Source organism: Rhinopithecus bieti, unplaced genomic scaffold, assembly GCF_001698545.2.
Source record: "Rhinopithecus bieti isolate Rb0 unplaced genomic scaffold, ASM169854v2 scaffold_7681, whole genome shotgun sequence".
Lineage (NCBI taxonomy): Eukaryota > Metazoa > Chordata > Mammalia > Primates > Cercopithecidae > Rhinopithecus > Rhinopithecus bieti.
The window spans coordinates 5,418,761-5,442,420 of NW_016806571.1; the positions used below are offsets into that span (position 1 = coordinate 5,418,761).

General features: G+C 41.8%; 2 protein-coding genes across 7 annotated transcripts in view; one reads left to right on the plus strand and one right to left on the minus strand.

The window, feature by feature from the left end:
• Positions 1–2,512: 2,512 nt before the first annotated feature.
• On the minus strand, positions 2,513–13,379 carry SUPT7L (SPT7 like, STAGA complex subunit gamma). 6 transcript variants are annotated; one of them, XM_017876991.1, is made up of 6 exons: positions 13,079–13,379; positions 11,938–12,040; positions 10,756–11,160; positions 7,157–7,481; positions 4,849–5,086; positions 2,513–3,207 (listed from the first exon to the last, which is right to left on the minus strand). In XM_017876991.1, the coding sequence occupies exons 2-6, from the start codon at positions 11,949–11,951 to the stop codon at positions 2,945–2,947; spliced, it is 1,245 nt and encodes a 414-aa protein (XP_017732480.1). In that variant the 5' UTR covers positions 11,952–12,040; positions 13,079–13,379; the 3' UTR covers positions 2,513–2,944. The 6 variants fall into 6 exon arrangements, with proteins under 6 accessions (XP_017732480.1, XP_017732481.1, XP_017732483.1 ...); XM_017876992.1 differs by having other exon boundaries at positions 13,074–13,371; XM_017876994.1 differs by having other exon boundaries at positions 10,756–11,215; positions 13,079–13,364.
• Positions 13,221–23,660, plus strand: part of SLC4A1AP (solute carrier family 4 member 1 adaptor protein) — a 32,948-nt gene continuing 22,508 nt past the window's right edge. The window contains exons 1-5 of the mRNA XM_017876990.1: positions 13,221–14,328; positions 14,872–15,067; positions 17,305–17,427; positions 18,571–18,631; positions 18,975–19,114. Of these exons, the coding sequence (XP_017732479.1) occupies positions 13,666–14,328; positions 14,872–15,067; positions 17,305–17,427; positions 18,571–18,631; positions 18,975–19,114 (1,183 nt within the window). The 5' untranslated portion in view covers positions 13,221–13,665. The remainder of the gene's footprint in view (positions 14,329–14,871; positions 15,068–17,304; positions 17,428–18,570; positions 18,632–18,974; positions 19,115–23,660) is intronic.

Sequence of the window (23,660 nt, forward strand, 5' to 3'; positions counted from 1 at the left end):
GTTGTAAGACTGCTTGTCATGATTTCAAATTAGAAAAATTATATAATTGCAAATAGCTTCACTTCTCCTGTTCAACAGAGGCTTAAGGCCACATGTCCAAACTTGTCTCAATAAGGAGGTGGTATTTTACTAAAGTTTCCCACGTGCACATACTGAGTAAATACAGAGCCAGGCCCAGTTTGTACTGTACTCTGAACTTAATGCAAAGTCTCCTTGGTGATTTACACAAAGGCCGTGGATTTGGGTCAGAGGCACATTTCATACATAACAGCCCTTATAAAGGTTTGCCCTATTTCCACATTTTACAGTATCTTAAAACAGTACATTTCTTTTAAGGAATTTTATCTTTGTGAGTCAGTATTCCAACTTAGTGGTTCTCACAGTGTGGACCAGGAATATCAGTATCACCTGGGGAATTGTTCAACTCGCCTCTTAAAACCTATGAACTCAGAAACCTTGGGGGTGGGGCCGAGCAGTCTGTTTTAGAAAGCCCTCCATGTGATTCTGATGCATAGTAGCCTATGACAATTCCAGACCAGGTGAATCTCAGATACTAATCCTTACATCATTTGCCTTCTCACATTACCCTCATCTTGACCATCTGGTGCCTGTTCTGCAGTTTAACATTCTGCAGCAATAAAAGTGTTTTATTATAAAGTATTAATTTCAATGCTGTATACTTAAGTGGGAACCACTGGTCTCAAAATTTGAAACTATTCTTTAAGAGGAGAACATTCGCAAAGCAAAACTCAAGCATACTTGGTTTTTCTCTGTAGTACTTTTGAATGCTTTATCTTCCTTACAGAATAACTTGTCTTCCTTATGCTTTAAGCTCCAAAAGGGTAAGGAGTGTTAATCATCTTTGTATCCCTTGCACAGGACCTAGCAAATAATTGGTACTCAATGTTTGCTAGATGAAATAAATTCTCAGTTGGCTACTTTATGGAAACTGACTGCAAAATGGCCACTTTCATTATAAACAAAGGAAAATGAAGGTAAGACTGCAACAGAGGCCAGGCACAGTGGCTCACACCTGGAATCCCAGCACTCTGGGAGCCCAAGGCGGGCAGATCACTTGAGGTCAGGAGTTTGAGACCAGCCTGGCCAACATGGTGGAACCCCATTTCTACTAAAAATACAAAAGTTAGCTGGGTGTGGTGGCACGTGCGTGTAATCCCAGCTACTCAGGAGGCTGAGGCAGCAGAGTAGCTTGAACCCGGGAGGCAGAGGCTGCAGTGAGCCAAGACTGCACCATTGCACTCCAACCTGGGCAACAGAGCAAGACTCCATCTCAAAAATAAATAAATTTTAAAAAATACTGTGACAGAAAGGGTTTAGATAAATGTGCTAAAGAGTTACAATTGGCAAATGTATAAATTATATGTTAAACTATAACCTCATTTTATTTCTATCATATTCATTCTCAATACCTGGGACGTTTAAGGCATTCAGTAATGAATTAAAGCTGTGCCTTATTTTGGTCTATATTAAAGGAGTGGTCTAAATTTTACAAGATGTATTCTGCATCAGAAAACCAAACTTCAGTTTAACATGCTGGCATCCATCACCAAGGCATGAAGCAACACATTTGCTAATTATTCCTAATCACTACAGTGCTACAACATTTACTTAATAAATACTGATTCGGTACTTATATGTACAGATAGTCTGATGGATGAGTAACCACAGTTACGTTGTTCAGGACAATGATACAAAGTTGAAAGGTACATATTGCTATGCTTTAAAGGCTGCCTTTACAGTAGCAGAAGCAAAGTGTGCTTAATGGACTGCTGTCCTCTGATGACCAAGCAAATGCAACAAATGAAATATGCACAAGGCTGTCCTTGGACAGTACTTGTTTGCTTTGCTCACAAAGGAGAAAAGGAAAGAAACAATTGAAAACATGTATATGGTGAAAGTATGTGAGTCTGAACAGAAATAACAAAGGCCAAAAGGATGAGGATGGATGGAATAAGTCTAGAGACGAATATGTGGATGATAGGAGAGAGCTGTCTGAATAAGCAAAAAGGCTATGTCACCATAGACCTCTGATCTTATAAATAAGACACTTCAAAAGCAGCAAAAAGTTTTTTTTTTTGAGACGGAGTCTCGCTCTGTCACCCAGGCTGGAGTGCAGTGGCCGGATCTCAGCTCACTGCAAGCTCCGCCTCCCGGGTTTACGCCATTCTCCTGCCTCAGCCTCCCGAGTAGCTGGGACTACAGGCGCCGCCACCTCGCCCGGCTAGTTTTTTTTTTATTTTATTTTAGTAGAGACGGGGTTTCACCGTGTTAGCCAGGATGGTCTCGATCTCCTGACCTCGTGATCCACCCGTCTCAGCCTCCCAAAGTGCTGGGATTACAGGCTTGAGCCACCGCGCCCGGCCGCAAAAACAGTTTTAAGAAGGTGACTAACAGATAAGGTATGTTGTGTTTCGCTATTTCCTGTTAGGTATTAGTAATGGATTCCCAACGACCTGAGCCAAAAATGAATCAAGTTAAATGAAAACTGACATCTGATATGAGCATATATTATGAGTCTATTCAAGCACAGTTTTGAAGTTAGCAAACATCTAAATCCTCACATCTCTACAAGGTGGGTCAAAGAAGTATGATTCTCAGTTGTACAAGAGAAATGGCTGTAGAGAAGCTAAGTAACATGTCTAGTCATAGTTAAGACAACAGTCGAGGACAGTGCTTTGCTTTGATTGCCATGCCAGCCTCATATTTCATCTGTGAAAGGTGGCTTGGTTGTGGAAAACTATGAAAACTGGATGCAAAAGTAAAATGCAACCTTGTTTGGTGACGTCCAGTTCCTCTGGAATAAGGAAAAGCCACTTGTGTTTAAGAACAGGAGTCAAATCAATTTTTATGGAAACAGATTCTAATATAAAACTTTTCTGTTGGGTCTAGTAGGTCTGGACAAAAAAATCTCCCTCTTTTCCTTTTATATTTTCCTCATCCTCTTCTTGCAGCGCTGGTTGAAAACAGGGGAGGACCCCATGAGGCTGTCAGTGGAGTGGGAACCATAGCTGCTATCTGAGTCATCAGGGCTCTGAGGAATCCCAGCTTCACTCATGCCTGACATGGGCTCCTCGAAGACATCGCTGCCCAGCACACCATGCCCAGAGACATTGCCTTCTTCACTCTCTTGAGGCTCCATTTTCACATGGGCCAGATTCCAAAGAGGAGAAGCATTTACCTCTGCACCTAGAAAGAGAGGAAAGGTGGACATATACCTCGTGGTAAGCCAAGTGTAGAACAAAGTAGAGTAAATATATCACTCAGGACCAACTAATATTCTTTGAGCTCAGTTTTCACTCTGATTCTGTACTTGTCAGGAGAATATGGTTGTTATTCTCTGCTTCAAAAAGTTAACCATCACAAAAAAATTACTGGCCCTGATTATCTTCTTTTCCATTTCTTCTACCTTTCTTTCCTCTACCTCACCCACTCCCATTTTCCCTAAACCAGGGAAGTGAAACTAGGCAGGTGGAAAGATCCCGTCTCACAGCCCAAAGACATGCACAACCACAGGCCTTGTTCAGCTCTTTAGTTTGCTTGTCCTTCCTTCTTTTATGGGGCCATCTAGTTTTCCTGCCTTTTGTTTGGGTCTCTGGTCATCAATCACATTATGAAAAGTTAACGGTCACTACATAATGCTAACAGCAGTTCTCTACCTGGTGTCCTTTGAAGAGACATGGTCCCGAAGTCCGTAACAATTTCTCTTTGGCCCTCCCATCTCTCTATGTGTTCTAGCAATGCTGCTCTCTTATGGTTATTCTTCCATAGTGAAAGGCTGTCAGCCCAACACTTTTAAAATGTGTTTTACTTTTAAAAGTACTTTAAAAAGTATGACCTAATTCCATTTAGACCACATTTGAGGATTTGCTATTTGAGTCATTTGTGCATTGATGAAATGACAATTTATATGTGTAAACAACTGAGTGCCCAGACTAATTGGCAACCTAACTGACACATAACCAGTTAGTTGTCCTGGCTCCTAAGGTAATCACAGAGTCTGGAAAAAGAAGCCAGATACCTCTAACTGGGAAGCCTTTTTTTTTGTTTTGAGACAGAGTCTTGCTCTGTTGCCCAGGCTGGAGTGCAGTGGCACGATCTTGGCTCATTGCAAGCTCAGCCTCCGGGGTTCACGCTATTCTCCTGCCTCAGCCTCCTGAGTAGCTGGGACTACAGGTGCCTGCCACCATGCCTGGCAAATTTTTTGTATTTTTAGTAGAGACGGGGTTTCACCATGTTAGCCAGGATGGTCTCGATCTCCTGACCTCGTGATCTGCCTGCCTCGGCCTCCCAAAGTGCTGGGATTACAGGCGTGAGCCACTACGCCTGGCCGGAAGCCCTATTTCAGTGTCTTTCATCTTCAATTTGTTAGAGTACTTTAGCAGGGAAGCAAAACTCTGAGAACATCCTTGGGCAATTACCACTCCCCCATCTATCTGGCAGCTGTCTTATTCAATGAAGTACAAGCATCAGGAAGGACCAATACAGAATACTAAAGAAAAAATACTGAAGGAGGAAGGGGATAGCTTCCCAACCAGCTGGATCAGCTGAATCAGCCTTGGTAATCAACAGGACAACACATATTGCATCTACATCTTAACTAGGGATTATTTTAAAGAATGCCTGTAAAGCTGCTAATCCTCTCTTCACTAATTAGAAAGAGAAGAATGCTGGGATCTCTAGATAGGTGAAACTGTATTCGTTTTAGGACTTTCCATTGTGTCCACTGCTGCTTTTGTTCTTCTACCTCTTGAGCTTGATTCCAAAAGCGAAAAGTACTGAAATTGGCAGATCTCCCAGAATCAAAGTGAGTAAGTTTATTTGTCTTACTTGAAGCCTGTGGTGAAGCTTCAACCTCCAGGTTAGATGGGAAGCGTTCACTCTGAGCCCCAAGCACTCCCATAGGCAGTGACTGGTCTCCAGAAGCAAGGTCAGCCTCTAGCTCCTCACTGACAGGAAAGGTGATATCGCTTACAGGTTCCTCCTTGATCTTCACAGGTTTCATGTCCTCTGTGGCCTTCTCAGGATTGACAATCCTTTCATATTCTTCAGAGAGTTGCTTACTAATCTGTTGGCAAGCAAGAGTCAATTTTCCAAGGAAATGTTAAAAGCAAGTTGTATAGTCAGCTTGTGACATCCCATGGAAAAGCCAACAGAACATGAATAACAGAATTTTAAAACATTCACTGCCAATGGTAGGGATTTGTTTAAGGTGTTGAGTTTGCATTTATGAGTGATAGAGATATGTAAAGAAAATTGGTTTGGCAGAGAATGTGTATGTGATTAATTAAAAGTAACATAAAGGTAGCTGGGCGCAGTGGCTCACGCCTGTAATCCCAGCACTTTGGGAGGATGAGGCGGGTGGAATCACCTGAGGTCGGGAGTTCAAGACCAGCCTGACCAACGTGGAGAAACCCCGTCTCTACTAAAAATACAAAACTAGTCGGGTATGGTGGCACATGCCTATAATCCTAGCTACTTGAGAGGCTGAGGCAGGAGAATCGCTTGAACCCAGGAGGTGGAGGTTGCAGTGAGCCAAGATTGCGCCACTGCACTCCAGCCTGGGTGACAAGAACAAAACTCCATCTCAAAAAAAAAAACCTCCACTCAAAAAAAAAAATAAAAAAAAAGTGTTTAAAACGGAATGGGGAAAAAATTTCATTTTTTTTTTTTTTTTTGGCTATAAAAATTAACAGGAGGCTGGGCACAGTCATTCACACCTGTCATCCCAGTACTTTGGGAGGCCAAGGCGGGAGGACCACTTGAGCCTAGGAGTCTGAGACCAGCTTGGGCAACATCTAGTGAGACCCTATCTCTACAAAAAAAAAAAAAAAAAGAGCTGGGCATGGTGGTTCACATCTGTGGTCCTAGCTACTTGGGAGGCTGAGGTGGAAGGATCACTTTAGCCTAGCAGGTCAAGGCTGTAGTGAGCTGTGATTGTGCCACTGCACTCCAGCCCAGGCAACCCTGTCTAAAAAAAGGAAAAAAAAGTTGACATATGTATCCTAGGTGAATAATCAATGGTGTGGGAAATCTGGATCACTTAGCAAAGACTTTTTTTCTTGGGTGTTAAATATTTTAGACCTGCAGAGACTGAAACAGTGAACAAATGACTTAAGAGCACAAGGGCTGAAGAGATTAGATATTTCTGGTTCCAACCAAAATCACCCCCCACCAACCCATCCTCCAGGCAATATCATTTTACTTTTTTTCATAGCACTTAACATTATACAAAATTGTATTTTTGTGAGTATGTGCTTAGAGACAGCTAAGTCTTGCTATATTGCCCAGGCTGGCCTTAAACTTCTGGCCTCAAACAATCCTCCCACCTCAGCCTCCCAAGCAGCTATATTAGATATATATATTATAATTCTAGTCAAACCATTATATTAGCTGCTTGGGAGGCTGAGGCGGGAAGACTGCCAGTAGGAGATCTATGTTTTCTTTTTTTTTTTCAGGAAGGGTCTTGCTCTGTCACCCAGGTTGGAGTGCAATGGCACAATCATGGCTCGCAGCAGCCTTAACTTCCTGGTCTCAAGTGATCTCACCTCACACTCCCGAGTAGCTGAGACCACAGGCATGAGCCATCATGTCCAGCTAATTTTTATTTTTAAATTTTCTATAGAGATGGGGGTCTCACTATATTGTCCAGGCTGGTCTTGAACTCCTGGCCTCAAGCAATCCTCCCACCTCAGCTTCCCAAGTAGCTGGGATTACAGGCATGTGCCATCATGCCCAGCTCCTGAAATTGTTTTATCATTTTTTGTTGACTTGTGTTTGTTTCCCTTCAAAAACAATGTACGCTCAGAACTTACTAACTGCTGAATCCCACAATGCTCGACTCTCAACAGGCACTCAATAAATACTTGATGAATAAAATCAGACTACCTGCATTCTCTCAGATTCCATATACTTGTGGATAGTTTCTTCCAGAGGAAGTATCTGTGAATGTGGCCGTTCATTGACTAAAGGAGACCCATTTGGCCAGGAACATCGCTAGGGCCATCATAAAAGTATGTTAAGTTCACTCGGTTCCAAGACTCTGTGCTCTGCACTCTAGACCAAGTGTTATGGGATCCTGCTGAACACTCCTAGATTGCACAGACATCTGTGCCCACTTTTCAACAGGTCGCCTCACCTGTAGCATGTAACTGTGATAGTCCTTGATGCGGTGCTGCCAGAACTTCTGGAGGGAGAGCACACTGCCGATACCCACTTCATGGAATACCTGCTCCATCACATCTGGAAAAGGAGTCTGTCCCAGCCGGGCCTCCCGGTCCACAGCAAAACGCAACAACTTGGTAAACTTCAGGCAATACTCATGTGCCACATCAGTTAGGGTCTCCAGGACACTTTCATTAGCACAGTCAAAGCCTGCGTGGGCCAGGATTGTGGCCACTGCCTGGTAAAGGAGCTGCCGACAGGAGTGCCAGCTGAGTTCAGTCACAGGTTCCCCTTTCCCACTGAAAGTGGAGATATGATGGTGTTATTAATGTTCTTGCAAAGGGGTGACCTCACCTGTCTCCCCAGGAGTTTTACAATTCCAGTCAAGCCACTGGCCTAGCTTTCCAGGGAAATTCTATCCAAGTTACATAGCTCAGTTTCATCCTGCTGCTATCAGGACATGTCTTAGCAACCCATGGTCATATCTTTGATCTCCTCCAAAGACATAGTTTGAATAGGCAATACATGTCTATAATACACAGTCCAAAAGGATATCTAGTGAAAAGAAAGTTTCCTTCTAGCAACTGTTCAATTTTGATCACTTTTAGGATTAACAGTATCGCCCAGACACTGCTCAGTGATGCTCTAATTATTTTACCGTAACCTAGTTTTCATACATGCTGGGCAATATATTAATACAAACTTTTAGAAATTCACAGTTCCAATAAAGAGATTCTTCACAGCTTGCCAGGAGTTTAAGATTCTTAGATTCTTATAAAATTACAAGGGACCATTTCAAAACAGGGAAGGCAACTCAATTTTATAAAAGCAATTTAAAACGTATATAGCTTATAAAGCATTTTCATCCTATCCTGTGTTGTGCAATGGGTAGGGTCTGCATTATTATTATTTCTATTTGCCAGGAGAGGAAACAGGTTCAGAAGGGCTGACTTGCCAAAATTTGTTTACATGTTACTAATAAGTGGTAAAGCTTCTGACTCCAGAAACCGTATCCTTCATAATACACCATTTTGCCCCAATCACCACTGCAGAAATCTTAATATTTCCAAGAAAAAATTTAAGAAAGCTATGTGGTCTAAAAATAACTTAAGAAGCTTTTAATAATTTACCTGTCTCTTGAAATTTCCTATGGGCTTCTGCCTATCCCTGACAAAGGAATTTATTTTACCAATAAAAATAAAATAGAGCACAGAAAATCATATTTCCTTGGTTCATACTTGGCATGTGTCATCACGCACTGTACAAAAGTACCCGAGGGGTTATCCACCCCCTAAACCCTGACCTGTTCAATAGCAACTATTGCAGTTTACATAATAGTTTGAGAATAAGACAATTAATTGCCAAGCAACTTTTCATTTACTATCGTTATCATTTCCATGGCCAGTGTCTCTTGGCCAAAAGCTAAAGGCCTCAGAAGTACCTAATAAACAGAGATAACTAAACCAATATCACTTTCCTAGAATAATATGTGGACCTCTTTCAAAGGAAAATAATTTTTTGGTGGCCTCATAGCTGATGCGAATTATTTTTGTTATACAGTTTCTTAAATATGTATAAAATAAAACCATGTACAAACTTTTGATGGTTATGGCTCTTACTAACAATATAAATTTGATACAAAACTAAAAATGAATAAATAACACTATCAATTTAATATGATAGATAACATTATGTTGTTGAAATTAAATTGCCCTCAGTATGTGAATACAGTATTGACCACCACAGAGCAAGTTTTTTGAGTTGGGCGTGTCTATGCTAGCATATATTTGCTGTGCATGTAATAACAGTTATGCCTCCCCTTTTCATTATTCCAGTGACTTCAGAACTTTTTATTACAGTGGACCTTGATATAATCTGGCCTTCACCTGGCCCAACTGCAATGCAACCCTTATGTATTTAGTCTATTTCTGTACTTTTCTCGTTAGTTTGGGAACCATTAAAATAGTATTATTGGCAACAGGTAGATGTAATAAATAACATATAATATCACTTCTGTAGTATTCTTGCCAAACATATTTAATCTGAATCTAATCTTGAGGAGATAATCAACAAATCCAGTAATTGCAACATTCTACAAGTGACCTGAACTCATAAGACTCTAAAGAGGCATAACAACCAGATACAATGCATGAATCTTTGTTAGGTCCTGGACTTGGGGGGGGGGGGGGAGATATTTACAAAAGATAATTGGAAGAATGTGAATATGAACTTATTAAGTAGTATTTAATGTTCATTTACTTTGGTGTGTTAATGGTATTATGATTATGCAGGAAAATTTCCTTATTCTTAGGATATGCATGCTGAGGAATTTAAGGGTGAAATATGGTCATGTCTGCAAATTCCTTTAAAATGTTTGGGGGAAAATGTGTGCATACACAAGTATGCATATATGTATGTTTGTATATGTGTGTATATATGTGTATACACACACACATGTGAGAAAGTAAATGTGGCAAAATGTTAAACATTGGTGAATCATGGTGAAGGGTATTTGGATGTTTGTTGAGTACTACTTACACATTTCTGTAGGTTTGGCAAATTTCAAAATGAAAAGAAAAAAAGTAATTGTTTGGCATTAAATACAGTTTGCACACTGACATCTAGTAGTAGCTCTAGGTTATAAGGCAGTCCCCTTCAGAGGATGTGGAGCAGGGCTTCTCAAACTTAAATGCACATACAAATCTCCTGGAGATCTTGTTAAAATGCAGATTCTGATTCAGGAGGACTGGGTGAGGCCTGAGATTCTGCATTTCTAAAAAACTCCCAGGTGATGTTGATGCTGCAGATCTTGGACCAGATATTGAGTAGCAGGGATCAATAATATTTTTATATTATTCTTTTTTTTTTTTCCCAACAGGGTCTCACTCAGTCACCCAGGCTGAAGTGCAGTGGAGTCATCTGCAATCTCTGCCTCCCCTGGGTTCAAGTGATTCTCGTGCCTCAGCCACTACACCTGATTAATTTTTGTATTTTTAGTAGAGATGGGGTTTCCCCATGTTGGCCAGGCTGATTTTGAACTCCTGGCCTCAAGTGATCCACCCACCTTGGCTTCCTAAAGTGTTGGGATTACAGGCTTGAGCCACTGTGCTCAGCTTATATTATTATTTCTTAAACTATGTTATCAAAATGAAAACACAATTTAAAGATTCTTGTATAGTCTTGTGGATTCCTAAAAATACCAGAATAAGTCCATGAATCCCAATTTGAAGACACCGAGTTAAACCCATAATATACTTTTTATATTAAAGAGAAAGACTAGATCCTAAGAACTATGAGGCCATGGCCTTTTTTACATACCAGTGTATTACCCTGCTCCTAGTAAAGTGCTTGGCACATAGTAAGCACTCAAAAAATTAAAAAATACAGACCCTGAATTCTGAAGACTGGCATTCAAAACTTAGACATCTCACTAATTACCTGAGAAACCTTGGCCAAGTCAACTACTCTTATCCTCATTTTCCTCGCATGGAAATGGAAATGCTATTACAAGCTTAACAGGGTTGTTGGGAAGATGACTTGAGAAAAGTAAGATACAGCAAAGCCTTGCCTTACCGATAAAAGTCACTCTCTGGGTCACTGTGCCGGATCTGGAATGGTGCATTGGGATTTTTACAATCTAAAGGCAGGAGGTCATCAGGGAGAGGAGGTGACCCAGGGCACGAGGGAAGAGGTTCACTCTCTTCAGTTTTTACACCTTCTGTCTGTTGCTGATTCTGGGCCTGTGCTGTGGCAATAAGGTTGCGAAGTCGTCGGTTGTGCTGAATCAACTGAATCGTATGGATGGTGAGACTACATGGCTCTGAGGGGATGTCCAGCATAGTGGGGGGCTTCGGCTTGTTGGCTGAGGGTTGGTGCAGGGGTGGGTCATGGACTTCCACCAGACGGAACTCCCGTGGGAGCAAATCAAAGGAACTTCTGTTGGTCTGGCTTGATGATATTGGTATCTCTCCCCAGTATCTCAACATTTTGGAATAAGAAGAGAAGAGGTCTCAGGATAAATGTAGACGATAACCTAAAAGTAATGTGTTTAAATCCTGGCAACTTTAGATTATAGGCTTCTGTAGTGAAAAATACAAGGTCTAGCCAGCTATTTATGTAAAAAGCAGGCTATTTGTGACCACTTAGAAAAATGTCAGTGTCAGCAAAACTGTAGGACCAAAGATGTTCTCCCTAAACAAAACTGTTAGATGCTGGTTATTGTCATACTATGACAATTCCTACTACACTGAACCACAGGGTAGAATTTGGGTCATTAGTGGACCAACTACAACAGCATCTAGAGCTCTAGTATCCCTATTTCTCACTCACTAACTCATTACCAGAACTACCATCATGCTCAATCCTGAACAATAAGCAAGGCATGATAAAGTATCTTGATACATTTGTGCTGGATCAATAGGAGAAAAGCAAGTAGCGTTAAAGATAGTAAGAAGTGGTTCTTATTATGTGTGTCTTAGGCATGGTCCTGGTGGAAAAATTTATGAACCACTAATATAAATGGCATTATGCTTTCAACTTTTGACATATAGAATGTGAGGAATGTGAGAGATTTCTGCTGCCTCCTAATTGGTATCCCTTCCTCCAATCTCTCTTTGTATGTAATCTATTCTCTACACTGCTGCTAGACTTACTCATTTTAAAACTTAAATCTAATGGCTTCCCATTGCCTACTGGAAAAAGTCAGAATTCCTTGGCTTACCATTCAACAAAATTCACAATCTGGTTTCAACTCACCTTTGCAGATTCATTGTCCATATGTCTCTTCAAGTTCAACAAACATTTATCAAATGCCTGGCATTCTGTGCGGGTCAAAGACTGATAATGTGAGATCCTTGCCCTGAGGTGAGGAAGAGAAACAGAAGCAGAATATTTCAATATGAAAGTACGTGGTAAGTACTGTTCTAGAGGTATATGGACCTGGGGTAGTGGAAGCACAAAGGAGGAACACCCTGGGTGAAATGACTACCTTTGTTCTAACAACGTTATACTACTCAGTTTCTTGAGAATGCTATACATTTCCACAGTTGACACTTCCAGCTGCGAACTCTGCCAGAAATGCTCTGCCAACCCTGCACATCCCTGGCAGACTCATATTCATTTTTAAGTACAGCATAAGTCCCCACCCTCCGTCACTTCCCCAGTGCATCTCTCTTTCTCTATTCTCACAGTGCTTTGCATGTCTACGTCACAGCATTTATCCTTGGATTTTAATTAGTACTTATTGCAATAGATTTTTTCCTCCTGTCTATTTCTTATGGCCATGGTCTTGTTACAGGGCCAGGCACAGAGAATTATCTATCTGGCATTTCTTGAATGTTTACTATATACCACACTTTACCCTTTTTGTTTGTCTCTTTTTTGAGACAGGGTCTCACTCTGTAGCCCAGGCTGGAGTGCAGTGGTACAATCATAGTTCACTGCAGCCTCAACCTCCTAGGCCCAAGAAATTCTCCCACCTCAGCCTCTCGAGTAGCTGGGACTACAGGCGTGCGCCAGAATTTTTTTTTTTTTTGGCGAGACAGGGTCTCGCCATGTTGCCCAGCCTCCTCTGGAACTCCTGGGCTCAAACCACCCTCCCGCCTTAGCCTCCCGAAATGTTGGGATTACAGGAATGAGCCACCGTTCCGGCTGGCATTTATTGTTTAATTCAATTCTTCCAACAACCTTATGAAGCTAATAATGTTATCCCCATTTTTCAGAGTGAGGGCTGAGGCCTAGTGTCTTGCCCAATGTCACAAATGGCGAGGTCGAAAATCGACAGTCTCAAGAGTCTGCACTCTTAACCACTAAACTATTCTGCCTTAATAATTAATTTCAGAAAAAAATAAATGAATGAACGAAATAAAAAAAAAGTCGCCCTCTTCCCTTACTTTACCGAAAGGAGCAGTAAGAACAGGCACTGAGCCCAAGGAATGCCCAAGTCCCTCCAGGGGTTTTCTCGGTCACGGTCCGTCGGCGCAGGCGCCAATCAGAGGGTCCTGAGGTCGCCTGCTGTCCAGAGCAGCCGGAAGAAGGGGAGGTCTGTACCTGAACCGAGACAAGGAGGTACCACACTACTCACTGCTGCCTCGCAGAGCGGGCTGGGCGTCTGTCTGGACCCCGAGAGGCCTGAGGCAAGGGTCGCGTCAAGCCCCAAAAGCTGGTTTGTTGATTAGTGAGCTAAGACCGCCGGAAGCGCTTCTTCTCAATCAAGCTATGCAACAGGAAGTCATTACGATCTCGTTGTAACCTCTAAAGATGTCCCCGTTCTGCACAGCATCCCGATAACCGTTTTGTTTTTCTCGTATTATGACCTTTTCGTGTTAGCACCAATTTGCAACTCTCCAGGTCGTGAAGGAGAAACTTCACCATCGCCGCCTGCAGACGCCACTGGGACCTTGGGAGAGTGGGACGTGTACAGGAACGTAAAGACCGAAGGGTGAGGTTTCGAAGGAGCGGATTTCGAGGTTGCACCGGTTGAGGATGGCTGACATTCTCTCTCAGTCAGAGCCGCTGGCATCGCAAGAGCTCAGTGGGGACTTCAAGAAGCCAGCTCTGCCGGTGCCCGCAGCGGCGCGGAGTAAGGCCCCGGCCACCAGTTCTTCAAACCCTGAGGAGGTGCAGAAGGAAGGGCCCACTGCGTTGCAGGACTCCAGTTCTGGGGAGCTCGACGTCCCTCCTCCTCAGCCGGACTGCGGGGATTTTAGGAGTCTACAGGAGGAGCAGTCGCGCCCCCCGACAGCGGTTTCTTCCTCTGGCGGTTCAGCCAGGGCTCCCCCCTACCAAGAGCCTCCATGGGGTGGCCCTGCCACAGCCCCCTACAGCTTAGAGACCCTGAAGGGCGGCACTATCCTTGGCACCCGTAGCTTGAAAGGGACGAGTTACTGCCTTTTCGGGAGGCTGTCTGGCTGCGACGTGTGCCTGGAGCACCCTTCGGTGTCTCGGTACCACGCAGTGCTGCAGCACAGGGCGTCCGGCCCTGACGGAGAATGCGATAGCAGCGGGCCGGGCTTCTACCTCTACGATCTGGGAAGCACTCATGGCACTTTTCTCAACAAAACTCGCATCCCACCTCGCACCTACTGTCGAGTCCACGTTGGGCATGTTGTTCGCTTCGGAGGCAGCACCCGGCTCTTTATCCTGCAGGTAAGTAGAAAAACCTAGAATTGAAATATCGGGCTCATTGGGCTGCGTTCTTGGGCTTCTTAAGCTTTTGATGAGGAAGAAGAATCTCCTGATCAGCGATTACAAAAGTGAAGGAATCAAGTCTGGCCTGTCATCTCCAGAGCGCTGTACACATTGCCGTATTTCTGAAAGTCATGTTCACAATCCCGAACTCTAAAATAGTTTTTTGTTTGTTTGTTTGTTTGGTTTTTGGCCAGGTGCGGTGGCACGCGCCTGTAATCCCAACACTTTGGGAGGCCCAGGCGGGAGGATCGCTTTAGCCCAGGGGTTTGAGAGGAGGCTGGGCAACATGGCAAGACCCTGTCTCTAAAAAAAAAAAAAAATTAATTAGCCAGGCATCATGGTCCCAGCTACTCGGGAGGCAGAGATGGGAGGATCACCTGAGCCAGGAGGTCAAGGCTGCAGTGAGGTATATTCCAGCCACTGCACTCCAGTCCAGCCTAGGCGACAGAGCAAGACCCTGTCTCTAAATAAATAAATAACCTTTTTTTCTTGGTTCATCAGGGACCAGAGGAAGACCGAGAGGCAGAATCCGAGTTAACAGTAACACAGTTGAAGGAATTGCGCAAGCAGCAACAAATATTGTTGGAGAAGAAGATGCTAGGAGAAGACTCAGATGAAGAAGAGGAAATGGATACCTCTGAAAGGAAGATAAATGCTGGTAGCCAAGATGATGAGATGGGTTGCACCTGGGGAATGGGTAAGAAATTAAAATTGCTGCCGGAGGTTAATATTTTACGTTCATTACTAGTGGTACCCTTAAATGTTTTTCTAAATCATACAGCTTTTCATGGGTCACATGAGGTAACCAAAACCCGGAGTGATTCATTAACTTTACTGATGTAAAGAAATTGACTTACAGGCACTTCAGATTTTTTAAAAAATTGTTTTTAATGCACTCTATTGTTCAAAACTTGTCCTAGGCATAAAATTATTATTTTTACAATTCTAAAATTTTATATTTATTAAATACTGACCTTGTGCTATGTGATTATCATTGGAGGGGGTGGAACTCTATTCAATCAAATAAATGGGATGTTATTCAATATAGGATATTCTCTTGAATTTTTTGTACTTTGTGAAAATATCCTGAAATGTGGAATATCTAATCAGAGAAAGCTGGTCCCTTAGCCAAAATAATAAACTTTCTTTAACACCAGATATTTTAGAAAATGGATATTCAGGAGATGGGAATATAAAAAGGTAGAAGATGGCCTTAATATATATTGGGAAGACAGGAAAAGTTATGAAATTACTTGTGCTAAGTGCCAAACAAAAGCTAGAACCATAAGTAAGCTAGAGTGAAAGTTTGGAGAAGAGAGAACAGTCCCTAGGGACTTAGTTAGACCTGTGTTGTCTGATATGGTAGCCATTAGCCACATGTGGTTACTGAGCACTTGCAGTGTGGCTAGTCCCAAGTGACATGTGCTGTAAATGCAAAATACACACTGAATTTCAAAGATTTAGTCTGAAAAAAAGAACATAAAATATCTCTTTCATGATATTTTTATATTGATGACATGCTGAAATGACAATTTTATCTGTTTCTTTTATTTTGTAATGTGGCTAATAGAAAATTTAAGATTATACATACGGCTTTCATTATATTTCTGTTGGACAGCACTGACTTAGATCTTTGGGAAACTTTATTTTTTTTATTTTAGTAAAGACGGGGTTTCGCCATATTGGCCAGGCTGGTCTTGAACTCCTGACCTTGTGATCCACCCCCTCCTCTTCCCCGCTTGGCCTTCCAAAGTGTTGTAATTACAGGCATGAACCACTGCACTCAGCAGGGAAACTTTATAAGCATGAGGATTTTTGAGCTGGAACTTGAAGGAAAGGAAAAGCCTTATGAAGCTGAGTATTGGGATTGGTATTCAGGGTAGGGATTGATGATTTTAAGGAAGTTGTGAGTAGACCAGTCTATTTGGCAGATGTAAGAAGTATTAGGAAATTATATTGGAAACGAAAGTTAGATATGAGTATGAGAGAACAAGAATGCCAGACTGAGGAGCTCAAATTTTTTTCCACAATGGTAATTTTACTTTTAAAATATAATAATGGAGGAAAAAAAATTAAGGTGCCATGAAAACAAGTTTTGATTTATCACACAATTTAGAAAACCTGAATATGCTCATACTGGTGGGTTGTGTTTGTTCCACCCATTGTCCCTGCAAGTATGTATTATTTTTCATCACAGATAAACTACATCTTTTTTTTTTTTTTTTTTAATAAAAAAATATTTTTTTTTTTTTTTTTTTTTTTTTTTTTTTTTTTTTTTTTTTTTTTTTTTTTTGGAGACAGAGTCTTACTCTCTGTCGCCCGGGCTGGGGCTGGAGTGTAGTAGCGCGATCTTGGCTCACTACAACCTCTTCCTCCCAGGTTCAAGCAATTCTCTTGCCTCAGCCTCCCGAGTTTTTTTTGAGACGGAGTCTCGCTGTGTCGCCCAGGCTGGAGTGCAGTGGCGCCATCTTGGCTTACTACAAGCTCCGCCTCCCAGGCTCACGCCATTCTCCTGCTTCAGCCTCCAGCGTAACTGGGACTACAGGTTCCCGCCACCATGCCTGGAGAATTTTTGTATTTTTGGTGGAGATGGGGTTTCACCGTGTTAGCCAGGATGGTCTCAATCTTCTGACTTCGTGATCTGCCCGTCTTGGCCTCCCAAAGTGCTGGGATTACAGGCGTGAGCCACCACGCCCAGCCTAATTTTTTGTATTTTTAGTAGAGATGGGGTTTCACCATGTTGGCCAAGCTGGTCTGGAACTCCTGACCTTGTGATCCACCTGCCTCGGCCTCCCAAGTTGCTCGGATTACAGGTGTGAGCCACTGCTCCCAGCCTGAACTATGTCTTTATGCAGCCTGAAAGAATAGTGGGTATCATTAAAATCGTCTCTTCTCATGTCTGATTGTCTTTTCTTTCTTTCCCATATCCTGTAGGAGAAGATGCAGTAGAGGATGATGCCGAAGAGAACCCTATTGTCTTAGAGTTTCAGCAGGAAAGGGAGGCCTTTTATATAAAGGATCCCAAAAAGGCCCTCCAAGGCTTTTTTGACCGAGAAGGTATGTAAACAGATTCTGACCCTACAACTAAAATGTATCCAGAGCAGTGTGGTTTTCTAGAGCTTCAGGTTGAGCTTTATACTAAGATACGCTATAATTTTATTGCTGTCCTTCTTGTTCACTTTTTACTCTTGTGGTCAGTTGCTTTAGGTTTATTTTGAAAATTATTCCTCATTAGTATAGCAGAGGGAAAAAAATCATAAAAATCTTGTTAGTCTTTCTTCTTACCTTAAAAAAAAGGAGTACTTTTTCCTGACTCATCTCATTCTTCTCAAAAGATCCTGGACTTTGGTGGTGGGGAAATTGAGCCAACTTCCTGTAATTTTTTAATTCCAAATTCACCTGATCTTTTGTAATTCTTAATATGGGTTTTGACTTTATATTATATGATTTAAAATTTTTTTCCATAGAGGATTGTTTTGGTAGAAATACTTTGAGAGAATATCTGTGTATATGTATGTATATCTGTATATATTTTATATGTATATATAAATAATATATGAAACAGCTGTACACTTAATATCTGTGCTTCTAAAAACCAGGCAACTGTGTTAAAATAACCACTTAAGTCTACAACTTATAAAAGTGAAAGGTACTACACAGTGTACAAAGCTGTACACTGTGTAGTACAGTGTACTACAATCAATGGAGAATTGATTACTTTGAGTTTGCTTTTTTCTCTGCCTCAGACTTACTCTAATTTTATTATCAGATGATAATCCCTAGGAATGAGAAGTGAAATGCATTGAAATTTGTTGAGTGTAATATGGGAACTTGTTCTTTTTTTGAGACAGGGTCTCACTCTGTCGCCCAGGCTGGAGTGCAATGGTGCAATCTTGGCTCACTGCAATCTTAACCTCCTGGGTTTAAGCTATCCTCCGGCCTTAGCACCCATAGTAACTGGGACAAAAGGCATGTACCATTATGCCTGGCTAATTTTTGTATTTTTTTGTAGAGATGGGGTTTTGCCATGTTGCACAGACTGGTCTTGCGCTCCTAAACTCAAGCTGTCGTCCTGCCTCAGCCTCCCGAAGTGTTAGGATAGGAACTTGTTCTTATTTAACATTTATTCTCATTTCTCATTGTATCAACTAGTAATTTTTGGATTCTATTAAAATTGTTTTGTCTGTCTTTCTCCCACAGGAGAAGAATTAGAATATGAATTTGATGAACAGGGTCATAGCACTTGGCTCTGCAGGGTGAGGTATGTTTTTTTCTTATTAATGTTCATTTCTGGAAAATGGCCAATTTCAGGTTTAATGTATGGTTATAGATAATAACCCAAAGAGTAACTTTCATCTAATTTTAAGCTATTTCTAAATTTGAGCCTTCATAGTTTAGTAACCCTTATATTATTGGAGAGTGGGGTGGAATGGGTAAGAAATAGAAAGAAAAGATTTTAAATCCAACATTGGCAAGATAGAACAAGATGGATTCAAAGACTAAAAGGCCATGTAAAAAAAAATGACTATTATCATAGCATAGTAGTTGTTTTCATGAGAATTGGAGCTTAATGCTGTGCTGTAATTCCCACCAAACCAATGAAGATTACCTGTGGATGATTCAACTGGAAAACAACTGGTGGCTGAGGCCATTCACTCAGGAAAGAAAAAAGAAGCAATGATCCAGTGCTCATTGGAAGCTTGTCGGATTCTTGACACTTTGGGATTGCTTCGGCAGGAAGCAGGTCAGTATATAGGAGCCCTTTTTTTCTAGGAAAGAAAAGGAAAATTCAACACGAATGGTAATGAAACTTCTTTGTGGGGAATATATAAATTGTACAGAATTTTTTGAAGTGAAAAGAAAAAAATTCTCAATACCCCAAGGTGACCACTGTTTATTTTCTCCCAGACATTTTCCGTGCATATATAGATGTGTGCTGAGAACTAGATCGTTTAACAAAAAACAAACACTCATACACAAATGCAGTCATATTAATTACAATCTTTTGTGACTCACTTTTTTAACATAAGAATATATCATGGATATTATCATTATTATTATTTTTGAGACGGAGTCTCACTCTGTCACCCAGGCTGGAGTGCAGTGGCATGATCTCAGCTCACTGCAACCTCCACCTCCCAGGTTCAAGCCATCCTCCCACCTCAGCCTCACTAGTAGCTGGAACTATAGGCACACACCACCATGCACAACTAATTTTTGTATTTATTTATTTATTTATTTTGAGATAGAGCTTTGCTCTTGTTGCCCAGACTGGAGTGCAATGGCGTGATCTCGCCTCACTGCAACCTCTGCCTCCTGGGTTCAAGCGATTCTCCTGCCTCATCCTCCCGAGTAGCTGGAATTACAGGCATGCACCACCATGCCTGGGTAATTTTGTATTTTTAGTAGAAACCGGGTTTCTCCATGTTGGTCAGGCTGGTCTCGAACTCCTAACCTCAGGTGATCCACCTGCCTCGGCCTCCCAAAGTGCTGGGATTATAGGCATGAGCCACCGCACCTGGCCAATTTTTGTATTTTTAATAGAGATGAGGTTTCACCATGTTGGTCAGGCTGCTCTCGAACTCCTGACCTCAGGTGATCTGCCCACCTTGGCCTCCCAAAGTGCTGGGATTACAGGCAGGAGCCACTGCGCCTGGCCGTATCACCAATATTACATCAATACATTAGTATGTATCAATATGTTAATTATGTATTTTGCTTGTTTTTTTTTAAAAAGTCTGAGTAGAGCATCACTTATTAGTAAGGCTTATATTTTTATTATTGCAAAGTAACTTATGTCTGGTTCAAAACTACCAAAAGGCTTATAATAAAATATACTTGTTCCTTGCCCTACCCCTCCTCAGCCTTCTTCCCTAAAGGCTTTCAGTTCTTTCAATTATTTATTCTGGCATTTAAAAACACCTGTATTTCTTGGTCAGGCACAGTGGCTCACGCCTGTAATCCCAGCACTATGGGAGGCCAAGGCAGGCAGATCACGAGGTCAGGAGATTGAGACCATCCTGGCTAACACGGTGAAACCCTGTCTCTACTAAAAATAGAAAAACAAAAAAATTAGCCAGGCGTGGTGGCAGGTGCCTGTAGTCCCAGCTACTCGGGAGGCTGAGGCAGGAGAATGGTGTGAACCCAGGAGACGGAGGTTGCAGTGAGCCAAGATCGCAGCACTGCACTCCAGCCTGGGCGACAGAGCAAGACTCCATCTCTAAATAAATAAATAAAATTAAAAAAAATAAAATCAACTGTCTTTTCTTTTTTGAGGTGGAGTCTCGCTCTGTCACCCAGACTGGAGTACAGGTGGCATGATCTCGGCTCACTGCAACCTCTGCTTCCCGGGTTCAAGCAATTCTTCTGCCTCAGCCTCCCAAGTAGCTGGGACTATAGGCGCGTGCCACCACACCCAGCTAATTTTGTATTTTAGTAGAGACGGGGGTTTCACCATATTGGCCAGGCTGGTCTCGAACTCCTGACCTCATGATCCGCCTGCCTTGGCCTCCCAAAGTGCTGGGATTACAGACGTGAGCCACCACGCCCAGCCTAAAAACACCTGTATTTCTAAGAACAAGAGTATGCTGTTACATTTTGAGTCATTTATTTTAGACATTATCTTTTGACTCTGCTAAATTAGTATTTAGTATTTACATGATTATGCTTATGCCAATATTAGTCATAACTGAGCAGTTTTATTTCTTTTTGTTTTTCCTAAGGGTAATAATTGTGTTTGCTTTTCATGTGTTTGGGGCTTCTTTGTATTTCTTGCTCATTCCTCCCACACCTTTCAGGAGCCTCACCATATCAAACAACTTAATGATTAAGTAATTTATCAGTTCTGATTTTTTTTTTGGAGACACTTTTTCTGAAGAGCACTATTTTTCTTTCAGGGCTTATTGCTCTGCAGATCTGCTATAGAACTGTCACCTGGGACTTAACTTTCCTATCATCCTTGAGATTCCCTTGTCCTTTCTCCAGGGTTGACTTTTCTGTTTCTTGATTCTCATATTCTCATATTTCTTGGTTTATTTCCTTGCACTGTAGTAGATCCTTCTGTACTTTTAGCAGATTAAAAAGCTGGTATAACACTAGAGGGCATGGGTGATGATAGTCTTCAATGAATTTCACATCTTTCCTTTTCTTGGTCTACTCTCTTGTTTTGGTGGACATCCTCTAGTAGATTTCAGAGAAAGCATGTATAGGAAATATACTTTATTAACCCTTCTCTTCTGAAAATATAATTATTGTCGCTTCACTCCTGATTAATAGTTTGGCTGGGAATACAATTCTAAGTTGGAAACAGTTTTCCTTATTTTACATTCAATGTTGCTTTTGAGAAATCCTAAACTGTTCAGATTTTGATCTCATTGTATGTCATCTTCTTTTCCCCCTTGCCAGAGTTTGTAAGAGTTTCCCTTTGTTCTAAAGGTTCTAAAACTTAACTATGAAGTACTTTTCTGTGGGTCTATTTTTGTTCATTTTTCTTTTTTTTTTTTTTTTTTTTTTTTTTGAGACGGAGTCTCGCTCTGTGGCCCAGGCTGGAGTGCAGTGGCCAGATCTCAGCTCACTGCAAGCTCCGCCTCCCGGGTTCACGCCATTCTCCTGCCTCAGCCTCCCGAGTAGCTGGGACTACAGGCGCCCGCCAACGCGCCTGGCTAGTTTTTTGTATTTTTTAGTAGAGACGGGGTTTCACCGTGTTAGCCAGGATGGTCTCGATCTCCTGACCTCGTGATCCGCCCGCCTCGGCCTCCCAAAGTGCTGGGATTACAGGCTTGAGCCACCGCACCCGGCCTATTTTTGTTCATTTTTCTTATGGGATCCTTTTGATCTGGAAATCTTAGCTGTTCAGGAAGTTTTCTGCAATTATGCCATTAATTGTTTCATCCGTCTGTTTTCTATGGAATTTTATTATTCAGACATTGGACCTCTTGGACAGACCATTTAAGTTTTTTTCTTCTTTTTTTCATTTGTGTGTCTTTTCATTCTTTCTGAGAGATTTCTGCACCTTTATATTTCTGCCTTCTCTATTTTGCCATCAAAGTTTTAATTTCTTTCTCTTTTTTTTAAGGTTTTAAAATCAGGCAGTCTTTCATGCCAGAGAAGGCTCAGAGACTCCAAGGTTTTAATTTCTATAAGTTCATTTTTGGTTTTGAATTGTCCTTTTAAAACATAATATCCTGTTGTTTCATGGGTTGTAAATATCTCCTTTCTGTTTTCTCCATGTTATTTTTCTTTTCATGTGGTCTCTGTTTTGCATGTTAAAGACTTTTCTTAGGTGTCATGTAATTCTTCATTGTAGTTTTTTTATTTGGGTATTTAAAAGATGATTGACAGTTTGGAATATATAAGTGGGGTTTGTTGACTTTGAGCAGTACTATTGAATGATGTGGGTGGGCCTTTTGTTGGGGAAACCTTGATGTAAGTATCATTTTAGTTTTCCTCGTCTGTGAGCAAGATTCCCCAAGAAAGTACTCTTCCAATCTCCTGCCTGAAAGGAAAGGACTGGCTGCCAGCATTCCTAGAGCTAAGTGGTAGAAGGTAGCTGAGTAGCTTCTCATTCAGCAGTTTTCAGGACAGTACTATTTTTAGATTATAGTGCCCATGCCTTCAACTTTACTAGTCAACTCATAATGCAAAGGCTTTCTGTTTTACCCTTTCCAGAGATTAACCTCTGGATTTCTACTGCAGATGGAAAGGAGATGAGTAGGCAGGGAGGAAGATCTATTTCTCAATCAGTTTTTACTTAGTCCTCCATGACTGTACTATCCATCCCCAGTTGCAGATCCATTTGAGGATTCTGCAGTATAATCACTTTGGCTCTCAGCTTTCCCCACTGTTTAGGATTTAACTTTTTAAGTTCTGCTAAGTTAGTTTCTACTCATAGGTCTACTTTCCAGTTTTCTAAAATTTGGATCTTTGTGGATTTCTTTCTTTCTTTTCTTTTTTTTTTTTTTGAGACGGTGTCTCACTCAGTCGCCCAGGCTGGAGTGCAGTGGCGCAATCTCGGCTCACTGCAAGCTCCGCTTCCCAGGTTCACGCCATTCTCCTGCCTCAGCCTCCCAAGTAGCTGGGACTACAGGCGCCCGCCACCACACCCGGCTAATTCTTTGCATTTTTAGTAGAGATGGGGTTTCACCGTGTTAGCCAGGATGGTCTCAATCTCCTGACTTCGTGATCCGCCCACCTCGGCCTCCCAAAGTGCTGGGATTACAGGCGTGAGCCACCGCGCCCAGCTCTTTTCTCTTTTCCTTCTTTCCCTTCCTTCCCCTCCCTCCCTCCCTCCC

Bases quoted from the DNA above. Each gene is read 5' to 3' on its own strand.
- SUPT7L (XM_017876991.1), bottom strand. The intron at 5,087-7,156 runs GTGAGGCGACCT...GCTTGCCAACAG, and splicing joins ATCACAGTTACATGCTACAG to ATTAGTAAGCAACTCTCTGA. The intron at 3,208-4,848 runs GTAAGACAAATA...CTCTCTTTCTAG, and splicing joins AGCTTCACCACAGGCTTCAA to GTGCAGAGGTAAATGCTTCT.